Genomic DNA, 22,975 nt, shown 5'->3' on the forward strand with positions numbered 1-22,975 from the left:
GGTCAACTGCTTATAACAGAGAGAACAAAATGTTATTTTTTTATATTCACAGAAAACTGGAATCATATTATAAATATTAATTATGATAATGCATTTTGGTCGACTAAAATGATCAAACAGTTAAATCTGTAAGGAAATGGATTACTCATTTTAATAAGACGGTAATAATTGTAAATAACGATTAATTTTGTTGTTTTTTAGATTTTACACTGAATGTTTACTTCCGGAGTTGGTAATGCCGCTATATGGAAAACGGTTATTAATAAGCGATATACGTGAACCAGATCACATTAAAAATAAAATAATAAAAAAATTAACTTGATAAATGCCTACAATTTTTTTAATGAACAATAAATTCATTAATTGCCTTATTAATTCTTTGTTATTTGTGACGTAATTTTTTATTTGAATGTAATCAAGCCATGATGTTTTAGTTGTTTAGAGTAGACTGTATATTCTTATTAAAAATCATCAAACGTATAACGTATTACATAAAACATAACCGTAAAGTATATAAAGAACATAACCACGGTCGTAGTCACGGCAGTTTACAAATTGATACAAATGATAGTATGACGATAACAAATTACATTAACTGTGATAACAAGATAACATTTTAGTATTTTACAAGACATTGCCCACCTTGAAATTAACAAATTAATAATTATACATAACAATGAATTTATTAACATAAGTGTAGGAGCTCAGTGTTCGATAGGAAGTTTGACTAATTTGGTAATAGGACGTATGAGTTCAGTCTTTGAAGTGCGGATGCGAACAACTCGTACATGATTGTCAGCAGGACTGGAGAATACCTCTACGATGCGTGCCATTGGCCATTGAGTGGAAGATGTCCCAGTTTCACGGAGTATGACTAGATCACCGACAGCCAAATTGTTTTGAGGTTAGCGCCATTTTGAACGTTGTTGCAGATTATTCAGATAAGTATTAGACCACTGCTTCCAGTAAGTCTGGGTAATTTTTTGAATAATGTTCCAACGTTTTCTGTGGTTAACAGTGGAACACAATATGTTGTCTTCGGGAACAGCTAACAAAGGACGGCCAATAATGAAATGGCCAGTAGTCAATACAGTACCATCGTCAAGTGCGCACAGGGGCCTACTGTTTAAGATAGCCTCGATTTGACAGCACATCGTTCCCCATATTTTTGTATAGAATTATCTTTGCGCTCTTTATGTTTGCTTCCCATAAACCACCATGATGTGGCGATGCTGGTGGATTAAAATGCCACTTAATGTTAACAGAAACACAATGTGTGTTTATTGATTTTTGAAATTCACTCTGGGAGAGACAGTGATATAAAGATTTTAATTTGTTGTTGGCTCCCACAAAGTTTGTGCCGTTATCAGAATATATATCAGATGGACATCCACGACGACTAACAAAACGTTTTAGAGTTGCTATAAACCCTTCAGTGGTGAGATCACTTACCACTTCCAAGTCTATTGATTTTGTAGTCATACACACAAACAGTGCCAGGTATGATTTTGTTACTATGCGTGTACGGATCCCAACAGGTTTGGTTGTTATTGGCCCAGCAAAATCAACTCCAACTCGTGCGAAGACAGGAGCCATGGTGACACGGGCAGCAGGGAGATCAGCCATCACTTGTTGACATAGTTCTTTGTGGGAACGTACACATGGTAAGCAGCTATGTATGACCCTTTTGATCGTACTGCGACAGTGAATCACCCAATATTTTTGTCTAATCACTGACATGGTGACTTCTAGACTAGCATGTAAGTAGTACAAGTGAACCTGTTTTATGATTAAATAAGTGTATATATGATTTTTAGGTAACAATATTGGATACTGTTGAAAGTGGAGCTTGACGGACTAATGATGTTAGCATTAATATAATAAGTAATAACACGACAATATGATTATGTATAAGTATAATATATAATAACGTACAACTGGACAATTAAACTGTGACTATACGCACACACCACGTACACTCGGTATGACAGCGTCTGTGCAAGTGATTATTACATACATCAAAGGCCCTATTTATATGAACAATCGAGGCCATCCCCTATCCGTATATAATATAGAAAGCGATAGTAAAGGTGTTACACAGCTATACCGTAGCTGCATAAGTATCTATTAGAAAACGACATTGTACACGCACGTGTGTTTACATGGTTTGAATACTAATATTAATTGTATATTTCAACACCCTCCCTCAATTAATAATTTCTTTAATTGTAGTCACTCCTACAGCTGACCGCAACTTCTCGAATCGTTCCTTAACCAAAGGCTTGGTTAGAATGTCCGCAATCTGGTCCTCTGTTCCAATGTACTGTAGTTGAAATTGTCCTTCTTCGTATTTCTCCCGTATGAAATGATATCGTACGTCTATGTGTTTTGTCCTCTTATGAAACTCCGGATTTTTAACTAAACGAATAGCACTCTGATTATTAACGAATAATGTCGGTTGTTTATCACCTGTTTTTGATAAGCTTATTATCAACCGCGTAATCCACATGATCCCTTTTACAGATTCACTGGCCGAAATATATTCAGCCTCTGTCGATGACAATGACACACAATGTTGTCTCTGCGATGTCCATGAAATTATGCTTGACCCGTATCTGAATAGAAATCCTGACGTTGAACGTCGTGTCTGAACGTCACCTGCGTAATCTGCATCGCTAAATATTTCTAATGACAGTTGTGTATTGTGATTAAAATACAAGCCATAATTAAATGTTCGTTTGACATATCGTATAATCCGTTTTACCAAGTTCCAATGAGCTTTAGTTGGTTTTGCTAAGTAACGACTAGCAAAGTTTACTGCATATGCTATATCTGGTCTCGTTACCTGTGATAAAAACAGTAAGCTACCTACTGCCTGCCTATAAGGTATTTCTTCACTTAATATCTCCGATTCTTCCTTTTGTTCAATAGTATGTGATTTGTCTATCGGAATTGAAAGTTCTTTGGCGTCCAGCATATTAAATTTATTAATTATGCTACATGCATAATTTGTCTGATGCACAAATAATGAACCATTTTTCATTAAGTTTACCTGCATACCTAGAAAATATTCTAAGTTTCCCTTTTTAACCTCAAACTCTTTCTCCAAGTTTGTTAAAAGTTTCTCTATAATATCTTCATTATCTGCCGCGATTAAACCATCGTCAACAAATATTGCAAGAATAATTTGGCTGTTATCAGCTTTGAATACACATGCATCCGCTTCGGTATATTGTAAACCAAATGCATTCAAAAAATTCTTAAAACGTATATTCCAACATCTTGGACTTTGTTTTAAGCCATATAAACTACGCTGAAGCTTACATACTTTATTCGATCCATCTTCGTATCCTGGTGGTTGTACCATGTATATTTCTTCCTGTAGTTCTCCGTACAGAAATGCTGTCTTGATGTCGAATTGTCGTAGTATTAATTTTTCCACAGCTGCTACTGCGAATATCGCCCTAATTGATTCGTATCTGACCACTGGCGAAAATGTTTCATGGTAATCTATACCATATTTCTGTGAACAACCCTTAATGACCAATCTGGCCTTAAATTTATCTATACTACCGTCAGTTTTATATTTTGTTTTGAACACCCATGCATTTCGTAATGCAACTTTATCCTGTGGCAAATCGACTAGAGTCCAAGTCTGATTTTCGTGTAATGAATTAATTTCGTCGTTCATAGCATTATTCCATTCATTTTTGTTTGACCCAGTAATTGCCTCATCATAATTCAATGGACTGACACAGTTAGCAATAAAAGTCTGAACATTATACCTGTCCGGCTTCTTAAGTGTATTCCTGTCACGTAGAACCATAACATTTCTATCATCGACTATGTTTTCGTCCTTCTCACGCACGCCCGTTGAATTAATTTGAGTGTCTGTAAACTCTATTGTGTCAGCAATTACATTTTCATAATTATTACATTCGTCTTCGAATATAATGTCTCTGCACACGGATATTTTATTTGTTTTCGAATACCATACACGATAACCTTTCGTGCTGTTCGAATAGCCAACAAATATTCCTTTTTCACTTTTTGGATCCCATTTCTGACGTTTTTGCTTTGGTATGTGTGTATATACCGCAGTACCAAAAACTCGTAAATGTTTAATATCTGGCACGACTTTATAATATAACTCGTAAGGTGGCTTACCATTCTGTGAACTCGTCCCGGTTAGATTAAGTGTATAAACGGCTGTGTTCACAGCTTCTGCCCATAATGATACGTCAAGATTTTTCGCACATATCATTGTCCTGGCAGCTTCTACGATTGTTCTGTTATCACGCTCGACTTTCCCGTTCTGTTCCGGCGTATATGCTACCGTAGTTTGGTGTCGTATGCCATATTTCTGTAGAATACCTGTAATATCCTTGTTTACAAATTCTAACCCATTATCAGTCCTTAATATTTTGACCTTAGATCCTGTTTCTGTTTTAACACTTTTTATAAATGTTTCCATAATATTTTTTACTTCATATTTATTTTTAATAAAATATACCGTTCTGTAACGTGAGTAGTCATCTCTAAATAATAAAAAATATTTTGACATACCGATAGAGTCCCTCTGCATCGGTCCACATAAATCTGCATGTATTAAATCGCCGACGTTAAAATATTCGGTCTCACTTTTACTGAACGATTGACGGTGTTGTTTCCCGATTATGCAGTCGCTGCATACAAATTGATCGTCCTTGGCTGAATAATCAATATTATGTTTTGCCAAACAATTCCTCACGTATTGAATATTCTGATGAGCTAAACGCTTATGCCATACTTCTAATCGTTTTTCTACTGCAATGTTCGCATAACATTCAGCTTTCGACGGTGTTTCGACTTTGATCTGTAATTCAAACAACCTACCGCATCTTGTGCCTATGCATACAGGAATCCCATTTTTTTTGAACACACACGTTTTATTGTCTGACGTTAGTTCTAAACCTTTGTCTAACGCTGACCCGCACGAGAATAAATTAAATTTTAATCCCGGCACGTGCAATACATTTGCCAAGTAATTTTTATTCCAATTACCGTTCACGTATGATAATATATTAATATTACCTTTTCCTGTTGCGTACAGATTTGTTCCGTCACCTATTGTTACCTGTTGTGTATATTTCAATGGTTCATAACTTGTAAACCATTCTAGGTTCGCGCTCATATGATCCGACGCGCCTGAGTCTAAAACCCACGTATCTGTTGTAGTTTCATTTATCCTTGACTCGCTTACAAATGCATTTAAATTTGTACCTGTAGTACCGGTTTTCCCACCTTTCATACTACTTAGAAAATTCTTACAGTTTCTTTTATAATGACCAATTTTACCACAGTAATAACATTTAACATTACTTTTATTAGTAAATTGCTTTTTACCTTTACCATAACTGCCGTTTTTTCCATCGGATCTGTTTTGAAATTTGGCTGGAAATGCACTCGATTTCTCTTGTTCACCAACTTCACCTTTGATCTGGATAACCCGTGATTCTTCAATCAACAACCGACTAGTTAAATTATTTATATTTTTACTTCCCGTTGGGACTGAATCCCAAGCACTGTAAAAATGATTATATTCTTTTGGTAATGTCATTAGTATTTTTGTCATAACCATGTTATCCGTAACTGGTTCACCCGCTACTCTCAGTTTCCTTCCTAAATTGACCAATTTAGAAATATGCGTCGACAAGTCATCTGTCGACTCCTTTGAATAACTGAAAAATTGTTGTTGAAGCAAATGTATACTTGCCTCAGACTTCTGCTCGTAAATACTCAGCAGTTTCTCCCACATTTCCAATGCAGTCTCACAGTTAATCAAATATTGTAATGGACCATCGTCCACTGAGGTAACTATTATTTTCTGACATTTACCGTCCGCTTTTTGCCAAGCGTTTGTCTACCTTTGCCAACGTGCTTTGGCATCCTCGTCGGTTTCTCCTGCCGACTTCTTTATAGGTAGACTTGGTTTCGTCCATTCACCTGAAACTATCTCACCTACTTCCAAGGCATTTAAAATGACCTTCATCTGGAACTTCCATAACGACCAGTTTTCCGCACATAATTTTGTTATCTTCACCGTGTCTTCCATGACCGATGATTTCCCGTATACTTTCCTGTATAACAATTTATAACAAAACTTTACCTATGTACACTGTTCCGCCGTTTTCCGAAATCCAGGATATCTCCGACTGGTTGTAGTTTTCTGCGTTAATACAGATATAAAAATACTTCGATCACGAATCCACTAGACTGTATGTCTTGGTTATTGACTGGGCTAATGTCCTGGGCTATTGTCCTGGGCTATTGTCCTGGGCCCATAACCTGTTGAAAGTGGAGCTTGACGGACTAATGATGTTAGCATTAATATAATAAGTAATAACACGACAATATGATTATGTATAAGTATAATATATAATAACGTACAACTGGACAATTAAACTGTGACTATACGCACACACCACGTACACTCGGTATGACAGCGTCTGTGCAAGTGATTATTACATACATCAAAGGCCCTATTTATATGAACAATCGAGGCCATCCCCTATCCGTATATAATATAGAAAGCGATAGTAAAGGTGTTACACAGCTATACCGTAGCTGCATAAGTATCTATTAGAAAACGACATTGTACACGCACGTGTGTTTACATGGTTTGAATACTAATATTAATTGTATATTTCAACAGATACTTTTGACCATAAGAGATTTCTGCATGCCTAAGTCTTCCACCAACGCGTAACAAACCTGTATCATCAATGAATGTATCAAGGCTGGCTAATACACTATTCTTTGCAATTGGTTTGAGTGATTTGAGTCGTTTCACTTCATCGCTGAATACAGAGTGCTGTGTGATGCGGATCCAAAAATATACACCTTGATTGTATTTTTGGACAGTAATATGTTCTGACAATCGCTTTGAATTTCTACAATTGTGACAGAACCGATAGATGTATGCACCAATGCGATTGAGGCGTTCATAATTTGAACATTTGGTCAATAAGTCTTTCCCCGTTGGTTCAATGTTGCTTAACAGTGATACAGAAACGGTAGGTTGATGTCGAAGTTCTTCATTTGTATCTGACACTGATGTAGTTTTCAATTTGATGTCTGGCCATTGGTTTTGGTCAGAAAGCCAATCAGGTCCATGCCACCACAGATGGTTATTTATGAACTGATCACCTGAAGCACCTCTGGAAGCCAGGTCTGCAGGGTTGTCAGCGGAACGTACATGTCTCTACTCAGCTGCTGGAACTAGTGACTGTATTTGACTTACTTGGTTTGATACAAAGGTGGTCCATTTATGGGCATCACTTTGTATCCACTGCAATGTGACGGTGGAATCCGTCCACATTGTTACTGCATCGACTTGCAGTTGAAGTGACTCCATTAGTGAATGCATCAACTGTGCTAGAAGTGTAGCGCCACATAATTCCAACCTCGGTATTGTGACTTTTTTCAGCGGGGCGACACGAGTATTGGATGCCAATAAATGTCCGGTGTTATTTGAGATAATGTAGATAGCTGCCGCATAGGCACTTTCTGAGCTGTCTGAAAAACCATGTAGAATACAACCTTGTTGATTGTCCATTATGTTGCCAACATAACGTATAATTTCAAATTGCTGTAGATGGTTGTACGATGTTCGATGAGTAATCCAATGTTCAAGAAGTTCTTTTGACACAGGGTCATCCCACTTGGTGCCTGTCTGCCAAAGTCGTTGCATGAGGATCTTAGCAACTATAATCAGTGGTGCCAGCCATCCACATGGGTCATAGGTGCGTGCAATTTCTCCTAATAATTCACGTTTAGAAATGCGTTCCAAATGTGGTGTAGAACCTACTTTAAATGAAAACGTATCTCTTGTGGTGTTCCACAAAATGCCCAACACAGATACATTATGTTGATCAGGCATAGAAATCTGAACAGTTGATGCTCGGCTGGAATGTTTTCCAAGAGTGTGGGTGTATTACTGGCCCATTTCCTTAACTCAAATCCACCACGTTGAAGTGGGAACTAGTCGAGTGTTCGAATGAATTGTTTTCGAATGAAGAGTGTTCGAACAAATCTGTTCGAATGGAAATGTGTTTGAATAGTATTATGTACGAATGTATGTGTTCGAATCGAGTGTTTGAACAAATCTGTTCGAATGGACTTGTGTTCGAATAGTATTATGCACGAATGTTATATTTTCCTATTTGAACATAATAACGAGTATCATACGAATATCGTTCATAGTCACAGATATAATTCACCTAATAATTTGTTAAAAAGCCAGATAATAGATATTATACTTTTACAATCGCGCGATAAACCAGCCATATTAAATGTATATATGTATAGAAGTGTGTAGTCATCACTCCAATGACTACAACGATATCGGATAATCGAGATTACATTTTATTCGTATCGGAGCATTGTGTGCAGTGAACATTGTACCTATATTATGCGGTGCCTTTGATACCGAGACCAACAATTTGGCATCCGTTAATCAGTGTGCGAGAAACCGTGTAACTAAGTGTACCTACCTATAGTGTTTGTTAGTCGACTGTCGAAATGTCTTGTGTTATTGAATGTGTTACGACAATACACAATAAAGTTATGCTAAATGTCAATAATTATGAGTTTTTGTTAAATAAACAAAATACGCGAAAACGAGATAACACCGAAGTATATTATTGGATATGTTCCAAAAAATGTGGCGTGACTTTTAGAACTATTGTTGTAAACAATGAACACATAAAAGATAACTCTTGTGTATTAAAAGAGCACTCTCACGGTCCTGATCCAATCAAAACTGAATGTAAAAAAATTAAAGAAAATATCAAAAAAGCTGCAAAAGATCACAAAGATCCACATAAAATTTATCAAGAACAAATATCCGGTACGCCTTTAATTATTTCATCTCAAATAACTAAAAATATGTCAAAACTACTAATTAAGAGACAAAGAAAAGGAAAATTAACAGAACCGTGCTCTTTGAGAGATTTAAACTTACCGCCAGAGTTGAGAAAAACATTATCTGGACAAGAATTTTATATTAAAGATATTGGTAGTGACACAGATAAAATTATTATATTATCTACCATCGAAAACTTACGATATTTAAGTGAGTCTCAATTTTGGTTGGCTGATGGAACTTTCAAGTCTTGCCCTGGACTTTTTAAACAAATTTACACGATACATGGAAATATTAAAAAAGGAAATGGGACTATTTGTGTACCATTAGTTTTTAGTTTAATGGTCAAGCAAACAGAAAATGCGTACAGAACAATGTTTTTAGAATTAAATAATTTTGCTTTAGAAAATGATATAAATTTAACAAGAAATTCTAATTTAGAAATTATAACAGACTTTGAAAAAGCAGCCATTAATGCAATAAACGATGTATTTCCATCAGCTTTTCACTCGGCTTGTTTTTTTCATTTCTCACAAAATATATACCGACATATTCAAAAAGAAGGTTTGGCAACGAAATACATCGAAGATTTCAATTTCAATCTACTTTGTCGCCATCTTCCAGCATTGGCATTTCTCCCTATAACAAAGGTATTAACTTATCATTTATGTTTTTATACTTATATTATATCGGATACTAAGTAATTATTTTTATTTTTAACTATCCAAGGTCATCGAAGGTTGGGAAAAAATTAAACCATTATTTTCAAATGACGATCGTGAACAAAAACTGTTTGAATACTTTGAATCAACTTATATTGGAAAACCATTCATGAGATTGCGTGGACGAACCCGAAAACCTCCGATGTTTTCTTCAGAGTTATGGTCAGTTGCTGCACGTGTGGAGGTTGAATTGCCACGAACAACTAACATTGTTGAATCATGGCACAGTCGCCTGAATAAGTAAAATACTATAATTGTTTGGTATTCCAAATATTTTTCTCAATGTTATATTTATTTATAGGTTAACATCCAGGAAGCCAGGTGTATATAAACTGATTACCCAATTTCAGCACATTCAGAACGAGACAGAAAGTTCGATCGAACAGTTGATTCAAAACAGGTTTCCAAAAAAGTTCAAAGAGTCCAAACAACAACGAGAAGAACGTATTAAAAATCTTGTTCTAAGCTGTAAAAATAATGCTGACAATGCTGATTTTAATATTTTAGGATTTTTAAGGGGAATTGCTTATAATTTATCTTTTTAAAACATTTTTTTTTTTAGATAATATAATTTCATATTTAATTGTATAGTTAAGATTAATAATAATAATAATAATAAATAATTTGTTGATACCACAATAAAAATAATATTCGAACATTTAAACTTTCTAACAGATAACATTCGAACACTTTTAATTCAGACACACTTATTCACACATAATATTCGACCATTTAAATTTTCTAAAATATAAAATTCGGACACTTTTCATTCGTGCATATTCATTCGTACACATAATTTTCGAACAAACAACCCCTTGCCCGTTGAAGTAGATCGTTCAACTGCTGTATTTGAACCTTGGCATCATTGACGTTATTACAGCCTGACATGACTTCATCGACGTAGAAGTCGTTCTGGAGTATTGTGGATCCTTCAGGATAATTGGCTTGTTCATCAACAGCAAGTTGAGATAGTGTGCGTAAAGCATGAAATGGTGAAGTTATCAACCCATAAGTCACCGTTTTCAATTTGTACATTTGTATTGGTTCTGATGGGTGATTTCGCCACACAATACATTGATAACACTGGTCATCAGGGTGTATCTAAATCTGCCGAAACATCTGACGTATGTCAGCAGTGTAAACATATCTGTGCATACGGAATCTGGTGATAACTCTAACTATGTCACGCTGTAGTTTATGACCTCGATGTAATGTGTCGTTCAGTGACTTCCCATTGCAGACAATAGCAGATCCATCAAAGACAACTCTCAATTTAGTAGTGACACTAGATGGACGTGAGATGTAATGATGTGGTAGGAATATAGTCTGCCTCTCTTCCGTGGGATGTACGCGCTCCATGTGGTTCTGTTCAAGATAATCAGCCATGAACTGTCGGTACTGGTCGTACACTGATGGATTTCGAAGCAGTGACCTCTCCACCTGTGCGAGTCTTCGTACAGTAACGTTGTATGAATTGTTCACAGAGTGCGGCGTCTCCTTAAATGGCAACCGTACAACGTAACGCCCACTTTCATTGCGTTTAAATGTTTTGAGGAAATGGTCTTCGCAGAGTTGATCTTGTTTTGACATAGTTGTCACTCTAGGCACCTCTTCAATTTTCCAGAAATTTTCAATTTGGTTCTCAAGTCGCTGATGAGTGGTACTGGTACAACAGGTGATTACACTGGTTGTGGTCTGTGTTGGATCAGTTTTAGTGACGTTGTTACCACTAGTAACAATCCAATAAAATCTTGTATTTTGTAGTATAGGGGCACCCTCTGGTCCAAACTATTTACCATCTTGTACAATATCATAAAAGAGTTCAGCGCCTATGAGAATATCAATTTTTCCTGGTAGATGGAACGTTGGGTCAGCTAGTTTACGTCTTGTAATTGATGCCAATTTGATGTGTCTATCTTACCAACAGGTAGATCAATAGTGATACGTGGTGCAACCAAAGCAGTAATTTGATACTCCTTATTGTTTACGCGTGATGACACCGTGAACTCTGCCTTCTCGCTGACAGTTGTCTCTGCTGAGGATATAACGTTGACGATCACTTGAGCATTTATTCTGTCAATGCCTAGTTCTGTTGTCAATGATGATGTTATAAAATGCGATTGTGACCCAGAATCTAGTAGTGCTCGACATAACACTGTTTGGCCATTTTTGCCACTTACACGTACTAATGCTGTTGACAGTATGACGCTCTGGGATGTGGTCGGGTGTGATGCTCCTAGATGAGATGTTGTACTTTGTGAACACTGTTCTGTTCCCTGACAATTTGACGTATCTTCACCCTCTGTTGTACTGACCTTACTCATGTTGAGATGTAAAAGTGTATGGTGTTTTAATCCACAACTTTTACAAGTCTTATCATTAGTACATTGATTTGAACCGTGGTTTGTGCGCAAACAGTTTAAACATATTTTAGCTCTTTTAGCTAAATTTAATCGCTCACTTGGTTTTGCTGTCATGAATGTATTGTACTTGTAAATTATATGTTTCTGGGGGCACACTGGACACTGATTTAATGTGTTGGTCTGACTATCAGTCGCTACATGCGCTGTGGTTCTAACAAACTGTTTCGTCTTACCAACATTATTTGCATTATCGGGTTTGTATTGTAACATGCTTGTAATCGATTTTCGATGTATTTCTTCAGTTGTGTCCATGTATTCCTGGGTAAGAAGCAGACTCAACTTCCTAAGCTTTTCTAACTTCTACGGGTAAACGAGTCGCAACAATACCAACGATAATAGCATCCCACTTATCGACTGGTTGATACAATACTGATAGCGCTCTAAGATGTTTATTTGTACCGTCGAGCAATGACTTCAGGCCCGCGGTGGTCTCCGTTTGGTGTATGGTCTGTGTTAACAACTGTTGGACATGACTCTGGACGATAAGACGTTCATTGTCATACCTTTGTAGTACTAGAGTCCATGCTTCCAAGTAGTTGTTACCAATAGATGCCATTGACTCGATAACTTGAGATACTAACCCTTTCAAACTTGATTTGAGGTAATACATCTTGCATGTGTTGTCAATAAAACCATTGGAATGAATGATTGAGATGAATTGGTCTTTGTATGTGTACCAGTCATCGAACTCCCCTTCAAAAATTGGTATATTAATCGGTGGCATTATAATTGCTTGACTTTTACAATTGTCAGAAGCGCTTGTCGCAGCTGAACGTGCATGTAACCGACCAATTAGTAAACTCTTTACCTTTGTGTAGTGGTCACTTACAGTTTCCAGGTCTTCAATGAGCTTGTCAATTTCCTCATCGTTGGCTACTACAGACTTCTCTTCGTAAGCCTCATTGTATTTAGTGAAGGCATCTTTTAATAGGCTCAACTGTATTTGAGCTTCCTCATCTGAATAGGTACTTGCTGACCACGTCTTCGGTCAGCTTCTCACGTTTTTTCAGAATAAGTTTGCCTTTATTTTTGAGTACCTTTAGGTCCATTGTGGATGTATGAGATTGAAACCGACGTGGACATGTTATGTGAATGTAATTAATGCGAATTAGAACCATGCATTTTTATGTGACGAAGCGATGTAACTAGATGAAAAACTGATGTATCCGGTTCGAAGGACCATTAATGTGACGTAATTTTTATTTAAATAAAACGCTTACCCATAAAACAATATTCTAACTGTATTTTTGATATGGTATATAAACAACTTATTGAATTTTCAAAGTTTTTGACCGAGAATATATTTTTAACTTTACGTGAATAAAAACACATTTTTGTAAAATCAATATAAATTATACAATTATACAATAATACAATATACATTTATCGATCTCAAATACTTTTAGGGCTACATTTGGACATTTATTAATTATAAATTCATTATATTTTTATTGTTCGTTTTCAATTAATTTGTTTAATTTCAGTTAAAGAACTTTGAGATAAGAAATGGAAGAATATTAAGGATAGTTATAAAAAAGGATAAGTGAAGAAAAAAATGCGAGAAGTGGATCTGGGGCACAGAAAAAAAACCATATCGTCACTGATACGGCAACAAGACGTATCTCAATTTTCATGATTTTACAGTAGCAGGCCCGTACTGGCTACCTCTAAGGGGCGCGGGAAAAAATATAATTATAGAGCACCAACTATATTTTTATATATCCACTTCAAATTAAAAAAATGGTGTCTACCCATGTTTGTGTTGAACACAACTAACAATTCACATATTTTAACCAATGCATTAGAATATTAGATGATAAACCATTTTTCCTTATATTATCGAACCTTTGAGGATCGAAACATTCTAAATCCGTATATAAAATCTGATGAGATAAAAATCGTACATCTAAACTATTTATAATAGTGTCCATTATATAATTAAATATTTTTATACGAAATTGATCAATTTCTTCTGTGTGAACTTCTTCATCTCGAGTTAATTCACCAAGTTAATACGAACAACAGTGCGTTTGCGTTTCTTCGAAAGTTTTTCTTCTATTTCAATATCACGAAGCTCCTTTTCATCAATTGTTTTAACTGCAAAGTCAACAAATGTCTTGGCAGCTTACCTTCCTAACGACTTAACCTACCTAATAAGGGACGGGCGTCCTCTAGAAATACCGAAATAAAAACAATAATCAATGTACATACACACACGTCTTGCACCAATTACGGTCATGAACTTAAAAGATTCTTCTTAGCTAATAATTATGGTGTTCGAATTTCACAAGTCATCTCTGTGGTTCTATAGTTAATAATGTCATAAATGATAACAAAACAATTATTTACATAAATATGTACCTTCCTAGTTCCTAATACACTAATACCTATGCATAATAATTACAAAACATAACATTTGTATAATATAATACCCACATATAAAATAGGTACACTCTATATCATATAGTAAATATATATTAAAATAATATTATAAAAAAAGAGGAGAGGGGCACTAATTTATTAATTGATTATGGGGCGCACCGGGAAAATTCCTGGTGTCCCGGTGGACCAGTAGGTACGGTAGTACAGTAGAGCCCTAAAACGTGTTTTAAATGATTTTAAGTGCCAAAATTAAATATCTTGAGGGTTTAATTAAACGTTTTGAGTTCAAAACCAATTTTTTTAAACAAAAAATTCAAATTTTATGTAAATTTATAGTTTTACATGAGATACGCGTAGTTATGGGATTGTAACGAACCCAATAATATACATACTATATTATTGTGATCGTTTCGCCTTAAGGTATATTAGGTAACATAAAAGATTAGATAAAGTTAAGCATATAGTAATTTAAATATATAAATCAATGTCATAAATCCTTTTAAAATACGCTGTGGGAATATAACGAGAGGGCGATGCGATCTTGGAATCGCATTTCAATAGGTCCTACAATCTCACCTGAACAGGTTAAGAAAATAGTAACCAGACGGCCAAGCACTCATAATTAATATTTAAATACATTAATTAAAACGTAGTACGTATTTCTGATTTTCTGAACAACTATTAAAAAAGCCTACAGAAGAAATATAATCATACATCATAATTATATGAATATGATATATGGTTATTACTTATAACATATATATATATATATAAATAATGCACAGTATCTAAATATTAACGGATGGCGTATAGCATATATTGTAAATATGATAATGGTATACGATTCTTGGAATAGCCAGGCGTGGGAATGTATAGATAATAAATTGAATAACGTCCTGTGAGGTCTACGGATATATCGATGGACCAGGGGGATGGTAGGAGAGCATGAGGCACTATAAAACCATACCTGAAACGGCTTGTAGAATAGACGTGATTTACCATCGTACATGCGAGCACCTTCGCGAGAGACAGTATAACGATTTTTTTCAATTTGGACTAAGAGTGTTTTGTGAAGAACAATTTTAAATATACAACTTAAACTTTTCAACAAAGTCTAATTATTTATCAACCTACCTAAGACATCCTCTACCAACGGTCTTGCTACCTGCAACTTATAAGCTAAGCAATTAATCCAATTGCTAGTTTATAACAGGATAGTCATATTGAGATAGGCTGTTTTAATAATAATGTAATATTATTAACATTATTTTTATTATTTATCTATCTCACTATTGTTTATAGTCATAGTATAGATAATATTTTTTATTACTTAAATAAGTAAACTCTCCTAAGTAAACATTATTAATTATAAAAATGATTTGAATAATATAACAACACTTCAGATACTTGACGTGTATTATAATTAATAAAAGAATAAGCATACTTTATAGTTTCATTTCAATAAATTATAATAAAAACCACATTGCACTCAGTTATTTTATTTAACAATAACATAATTAACAATATAACATGAATTTTAAAAAGCTGAAAATTATAAACATAACTTGTAGCCTTTTCAATTAATTATAATATAAAAACAACATACTTTGTTGTTTTGTATAATAATAAGAAAAACAAATATTAAAATATGAATTACAAAAGTTCAAAATTTAAAAAAAAAAAGAATAAACATAACTTGCAAGCATTTTCCATAAATTATAATAAAAAAACAACATACTTTGTTGTTTGTATAACAATAAGAAAATAATATAAATCACAAAAATTTAAAATCAATAAATCTAAACAGTCTTTAGTAATTGACTCAGTCTTCAAATATCTATCAGTCTTTCTTGGTTTGTTTTATTTTTAGTTTTCGAACACTTTCATTCATATGAGGTAAGGCATCATAAAACCCATGACAGTCATAAGGGATTATGGATGTTGAACTCTGCAAATCGTTCCACTTATCTAATGAAATATTTTTTTGTGATTTATATAGCTTAGGAAATGAACATATATTTTTCATATCAATTTGATTAGGCCTTCTAGGCATCTCTGTAAAATCATCATTGTAGTTAATTTTATATAAAATGACTTCTTTGAGACAGTATTCTATTTTTTATATTTGTTGGCTACTGTATGAACTATTTATGAGAATTGTTGTTTCAAACTTAAAATGCTTATAAAAAAAATAGTGCCTATGTTAGGTTATGCTAGGTTAGGAAAGGGAGAGCAAATTCACGCTTTTCTCAATTATTAATAAAAATGATCAAATAAGATTTCTAAAAATAATAAAATAAAATAATGTATATTTAAATTAATAAAAATAATTTATAATAATGATTAATATAACTAACTCTAAAAAATGATTAAAAATGAATTAAAAATAATTCACTAAACTTTATTACATTTTTTAGTCACTTTTATTTGTATACATTTTTTTAAGTAAGAATATTTTAAATTGTATTGATTATTCATTGATTTATATTTATATTTTTTTTTTAACTTAGCCCTCTACAATTTGACAATTTTAAACCATATTCATCTAGTTGATTTTTTAAGTATTTGTTGTTGAGTGTACATTGATAAAAGTTAAAAAATATTCTTTGATCGATATTATGTCCTCACTATTTTCCGAATTCATAAGAACTATTCTAATAACTATTGAAACTTGTTCTTGATGATGTATATCGGGCGTGAAATCCATTATGACCGAATAATATTTGAATTGTTTAATCTTACTTAGTATGTTTTTTTTTATTTTTTCAGCTATAATTTGTATCAACTTGTCTTGAATTTGATGGCCTAAGAAGCGATCATGAGTTTCTTTGTTTTTAATTTTGTTGATATGTTCTCACCTATTACTGGTCCAAGAAAGTTTCCGCTGTTCTTTGTAAAAATGACATCTGATTTTCCACGAAAAGCCAGAGAATGTTTTGTAAAATATTTAATAACTGCAATAATTCTAGTCAAAACCCCACGCCAATGTCTTTTTTCTTTATCGAAAACACCTAAAAACTCTTTGTCGATAGTTTGATATGAGGAAAGTCTATTTTTTAGTTCTATCCATTTTGTTGTATTTATATAATGATTTTTGTTTCTTTCGTGCCATTTCAATAAATGTGACTGGTGTCCCCAATCATCACAACCAACATTTTCCAGGGAGGTATTTAAAGTAGGCTCAAATAGTTTGCATACAAAACAATAAACACGATCTGTAGTTTTTGAATAAACTAACCACATTCTGTCCACTATTTCACCATTACTCATGGTTTTGCAATAATGAGCGATTGAAATTTGTCTCCCACTTTTTTTTGGAGTGGAAATACAATATCTAAAATTCTTATTGGACCTCTCTCAACAATTTGTATTTGAGTTGTATATGACATGCTTTGTGACCAACATGCAGGATTATTTAAAATAACAACAAGAGGTGGAACACTATCGTTTTTAGATAACAAAATAGCATCATTATTGATATCATCATTGGCTATTGAAACTGCAATATTATTAAAACAATTGTTGTCTTTTTCTTGAGTACATATTTTAATTTTTGAAGTTGATTGAGCAGATGAAGAACAGGAGCTAGTAGAAATGATTGGCGCTTTTATGTTATCCAAATTATTAATATTTAAAAAACTATTATCAATTTGATCTTTTTCAATCGTACTATAAAAGATTGAAGTAGAAGATATATTTGAAAAACTCGGATTGATGTTGTTTATAGAAATTTCAAAATGTGGAAAAGTAAAATCATCTTTACTATTATCTTTGAAGAGGTAGTTGATTTCAAATTAAAACCTGGAAATTTATTTAAAGCACCACATTGTTTCTTTAAAAATTCTTCTGGTTTTTTTTTTTTTTTGTTTTGTTTTTTTTTTTAGCACCTGAATCAAAAGTCCCCCCGATGTCTCTACTACGACCCATTTAAATCTATCAAAAATAGAATTATAAAATTATTATTTACAATCACCACCCTGAAAGTCAATTAAATATTAGTATAGGCAACCTATTTTACATATGGAGAAAGATTATATTGTAATAAATGTAATATACATATAATGTTCTAAACTAGTTATTATTTTAGAATATTTAAGAAGTTTCCTTGATAGGTGGCAGCACATATTGTGTGTTCTAACTCAACAATACATAATTATACGTCATTCCTCTACAGTAGATGGATTCTGTAAATCGATAAGACCTGTTATCGACAACTTTCGGTTCGTTAGGCTATCGAAAGGTGTGTTATCGACATTTTGAAAAAAAAAAAGGAATTCTGTAACTAGGTTTTCGATAGGTAATCGAAATTTGTCGTTAATAAAATCAATAACGGCCGTTATCGAAAGCGGCATTCCGGAACCCCTCGTTATAAAGTTAATGACATAATTATTATTATCTGTTTTATTATCAGCCAAAATGTATATCAAATTAATGTATTATATTCTGTAAAATATCGAGTTTTGAGTATTCAACAATACTGTTATATTGGATGTTTTTAAATCGTTTGTGCAAGTTGTTTTTTAAGTATGGCTCTTGTTTATTTGGCTTGGGAACAGATTTTTTTGGAGGAAAGAGTTCTTATAATGGAAATACGTTTAGAAAGGAGAATTTTAAGAGATAGTCAAAATCCTTTTGAATTACCAAATGATAAGTTCATGAGTTCATTTCGTTTAAAGTTTAAACCAACAATTGGTTATAAATATAATTAATACATTGAGGCCATCATTACAGCATAGAAGAACTTCTGGATTATCTCCAGAAATACAAGTAAGTAAATATTATGTACGGTACCTACTTACTAATTACTTACTAATAATATAAAAGACACGTTTAGAAAGGAGAATTTTAAGAGATAGTCAAAATCCTTTTGAATTACCAAATTATGATTACAATTGGAGCTATTGTACAGCTATTGTACATATACATATATATATATATACTTTCTCCTCCGCAACATGAAGAAGCATATGTTAACCATCATGGTAAACATTCACTGAATGTGCAAGCAGTAAGACTACTTTTTTTGAATCTAATAAGGTGGTTTATATAATTATATATTTTTTCAGTTTGTAAATTCTAAACTACAAATTTTGAATATGAATGCAAGATACCCCGGGGCTAGATTATTTTTTATTTTTATGTTTATATTCTATTTATCATTAAGATAGAGTAAATATCAAATATATATTAAATATATATAAACAAATAAATAAATAATCATAAACATTCATAGCATTGTTCAATAATTAGTAATTACTAGGCTACTATACTATATGCATACTTACAAATGAAAAGAAACGTTTTTATTATTATTGTTGGTATTACAGCACACACAACAAACTTGGACCATTGTTAAATGTGGCAATTTAAACAACAAATAAACAAACTATACAAGAAATTGACAAATATACTAGTTACAACAAATTTTAAAAGTAATTTTTCAGTTTCTTTTATTATCCAAGGATGTTATCTATTTTAATTTTTATATTTAAACATAACCTAACAAAATCGCCTCTTGCGGGAGTGAGAAATTTTTTTAATTTGAAGTGGATATATAAAAATATAGTTGGTGCTCTATAATTATATTTTTTCCCGCGCCCCTTAGAGGTAGCCAGTACGGGCCTGCTACTGTAAAATCATGAAAATTGAGATACGTCTTGTTGCCGTATCAGTGACGATATGGTTTTTTTTCTGTGCCCCAGATCCACTTCTCGCATTTTTTTCTTCATTTATGCTTTTTTATAACTATCCTTAATATTCTTCCATTTCTTATCTCAAAGTTCTTTAACTGAAATTAAACAAATTAATTGAAAACGAACAATAAAAATATAATGAATTTATAATTAATGAATGTCCAAATGTAGCCCTAAAAGTATTTGAGATCGATAAATGTATATTGTATTATTGTATAATTGTATAATTTATATTAATTTTACAAAAATGTGTTTTTATTCACGTAAAGTTAAAAATATATTCTCGGTCAAAAACTTTGAAAATTCAATAAGTTGTTTATATACCATATCAAAAATACAGTTAGAATATTGTTTTATGGGTAAGCGTTTTAGGTTAGAATTTTTTCATAATTCACCAAAATTGTGAACATTTTGTAGTTAGAAATTCATAAAATTCTTTTTATTTCTAATATAAAGATTATATTAATTAATATTCCTCATGAGCTTTTAGATTCTGAGCGGAGCGATGAATGTATTGATTTTACAAAGATGTGTGATTTTTTACTTTTATTTGTGTCTGTGTACCTGATTATTAGGCAAAATAATGTTTCGATTTTCAACTTCAGTATCTTGTTCGATGGAAAATGAATCTAGTTGGGGATGTTAAAATTCCCAGTAATTTTCAAAAGTGCCGGGGAAAAAAAGTTAAGGAAAAACGGGAATCTTCAACTTTTATGGCTAATAGGATTGAAAAATTAAAACAAGGTTTCACGTATATATATTATATATAAATTACTATATTCACAATAATATCTTAAAATATATACTTAGTACACTTAGTACCTTATATCATAGGCTGACTGACCACTGTCTTCACTTAGAATCGTTTTTCTTATACAATGATATTGAATTCAAATTTAACACATTTCATTACAGTGACCCACTATTGTAACCTACTTACAGCAGAGCAACACTCACTTACTCACCATTTTTATTTTGAACCAGAAAGTCACATATTAATTTTTTATGAGCGTTTTGAGAGCACATTTTTCCGAAATTGGATTTTTTATAGATGGTATTCCAGGTTTAAATTTGGATGAAATTAGATATTTCAACAATGAATAAACTGGCAATTTTATTTCGTTAAATTTTAAATTATTTTATATTATACAATACGATAGTAATACAATCTATTATAATAATAATAATTCTTTATTAACGGAATAAATTCCAAATTCCAAATATTCTGAGAATTACAGTAGTTAATGTAGTGCAAAAGTACACGTTAATTTTTTTTTATTATTAAACGATATAAAACAAAGTATATATTGTAATATATAATATTGAAACATGAGCCTATTAAAGTAAATATTTTACATAATTAAAATATAGTAATTATTATTATTATAGGTGTAATTGTAATAACTATATGTAATTTAATTATTTTCATACTAGGTATCTATCAACTGGGATGACGTTTACTGCGTTATATTTTGAATTTAAAATAGGCAAAAGTACTGTTGGTGAAATAGTGCGAGAAACTTGTATTGCAAAATGGAACACGTTCCAAAAGGAAGAAATGCCTGAACCAACTACTGAACATTGGTTGGAAATATCAAATACATTTTATACAAAAACCAATTTTCCCAACTGTCTTGGTGCTGTAGATGGGAAACATATTCGTATAAAAAATCCAAAAAACACAGGCTCACTCTTTTTTTACAACAAAAAATATTTTTCAATAGTTTTAATGGCAGTAGTTGATGCTAATTTAAGTTTTATTTACATTGATGTTACGGTAATTTTTGGTTGTAAAACTGTAAATCTGGTAATTATTTTGAATTTTTTTTTATTATTATTACAATAAGGTACTCCTAGCTTTCGCTATCTATACCTAGAGATGAAAGATAAAATACATTTTGGCGTACTAAATGTGATAAATAAATTATAATTTTACGTTAGATGATAACAGTAGTTAGAGACTTAAGTTAGATAGTGTCTTGAGGAATTAGGTCATGCGGGCGACCTCGTTTGAGACGGTGTTGTGGAGGTGGTCTGATGTTGATGTGGTAGTGCATTGAGCCTGTTAACTTATGGATGGACTCATCATGTAATAATGCTATGAGTTTTGATACCGTTGGCGTTCCAATTTAGCAAAATTGAGTTATGGGGAACCATGAATGTTTTGATTTAGACTATTTATGATGACCGGCAGATTTTCAATTATTTTCTGCATGAGTTGAGTGATGAAAGTGTTTATAAGTGGTAGGAGCGTTTTCATGAAGCCGTTGTCGCTATCTGCGTTGTATGTTGAATTACTGTTTGAGTTATTTTTGCATGCAGAGGCATATGTAAAATGATTATTAGTGTTATCTTTGTTAGTATGTACGTGCTGATTAACCAGTTTAGGTATTGCGTTACTATAATTATTGTTATGGCGAGGATTAGCGACGGTTTTATTTTTGTTTTTAGTTATATCTTTATAAAATGTGCTGCTTCTGTAACTAGCTGGATGATCACCATTGCAATTGACGCATTTAGCGGGAGTTTCTAGAATTTTTTGACATTGAGTATAGTGATGGTCGCTTGCGCATTTTACGCACCTGGGCGATAAATGACAACATTTTTTAGTGTGCGAGAATCTTGTAAACTGTTAACTTGCGTACTAACAGTTAACTTGTAAGTTAGTAAACTGAGGGATGCCTGTTGATGGTTTTTTTGGTTCTACGGAAACTACGCAGTGTAACAATCTATTTAAAGAGTAAATGTTCGGTGATGATTTTTTGAGGAGAATGGCGACAATTGAAATAGGAAACGGTTTTGGAGACGTGTTACAGTGTCTACTTCGAAGTTAAGTTCTTTAAGCTCGTT

At 32.9% G+C, this 22,975-nt stretch overlaps 4 protein-coding genes across 4 annotated transcripts; all 4 read right to left on the reverse strand.

Annotated features, from left to right (window-relative positions):
- Positions 1-1,119: 1,119 nt before the first annotated feature.
- Positions 1,120-1,740, reverse strand: LOC132950913 (uncharacterized). Its single transcript, XM_061022534.1, has one exon. It carries the CDS (start codon positions 1,738-1,740, stop codon positions 1,120-1,122), a length of 621 nt encoding a protein of 206 aa, XP_060878517.1.
- A 4,162-nt stretch (positions 1,741-5,902) lies between these two features.
- Positions 5,903-7,921, reverse strand: LOC132950927 (uncharacterized). Its single transcript, XM_061022558.1, has 3 exons — positions 7,321-7,921; positions 6,699-7,212; positions 5,903-6,119 (listed from the first exon to the last, which is right to left on the reverse strand). Exons 1-3 carry the CDS (start codon positions 7,919-7,921, stop codon positions 5,903-5,905), a joined length of 1,332 nt encoding a protein of 443 aa, XP_060878541.1.
- Positions 7,922-10,728: 2,807 nt separating this feature from the next.
- On the reverse strand, positions 10,729-12,302 carry LOC132950936 (uncharacterized). The gene is made up of 2 exons (XM_061022570.1): positions 11,511-12,302; positions 10,729-11,415 (listed from the first exon to the last, which is right to left on the reverse strand). The coding sequence occupies exons 1-2, from the start codon at positions 12,300-12,302 to the stop codon at positions 10,729-10,731; spliced, it is 1,479 nt and encodes a 492-aa protein (XP_060878553.1).
- Positions 12,303-17,237: 4,935 nt separating this feature from the next.
- Positions 17,238-17,702, reverse strand: LOC132950943 (zinc finger MYM-type protein 5-like). The gene has a single exon (XM_061022583.1). It carries the CDS (start codon positions 17,700-17,702, stop codon positions 17,238-17,240), a length of 465 nt encoding a protein of 154 aa, XP_060878566.1.
- Between the last annotated feature and the right edge of the window lie 5,273 nt (positions 17,703-22,975).

Source organism: Metopolophium dirhodum, chromosome 1 (assembly GCF_019925205.1).
Source record: "Metopolophium dirhodum isolate CAU chromosome 1, ASM1992520v1, whole genome shotgun sequence".
NCBI lineage: Eukaryota > Metazoa > Arthropoda > Insecta > Hemiptera > Aphididae > Metopolophium > Metopolophium dirhodum.

Bases quoted from the DNA above. Each gene is read 5' to 3' on its own strand.
- LOC132950936 (XM_061022570.1), bottom strand. From the start codon at position 12,302: ATGGACACAACTGAAGAAATACATCGAAAATCGATTACAAGCATGTTA. The intron at 11,416-11,510 runs GTAAACTAGCTG...GATGGTAAATAG, and splicing joins ATTGGCATCAATTACAAGAC to TTTGGACCAGAGGGTGCCCC.
- LOC132950913 (XM_061022534.1), bottom strand. From the start codon at position 1,740: ATGTCAGTGATTAGACAAAAATATTGGGTGATTCACTGTCGCAGTACG.
- LOC132950927 (XM_061022558.1), bottom strand. From the start codon at position 7,921: ATGCCTGATCAACATAATGTATCTGTGTTGGGCATTTTGTGGAACACC. The intron at 7,213-7,320 runs GTGATGCCCATA...ACAACCCTGCAG, and splicing joins CACATTGCAGTGGATACAAA to ACCTGGCTTCCAGAGGTGCT. The intron at 6,120-6,698 runs GTATCTGTTGAA...ATTGTTATACAG, and splicing joins GAAATCTCTTATGGTCAAAA to GAAAGTATACGGGAAATCAT.
- LOC132950943 (XM_061022583.1), bottom strand. From the start codon at position 17,702: ATGAGTAATGGTGAAATAGTGGACAGAATGTGGTTAGTTTATTCAAAA.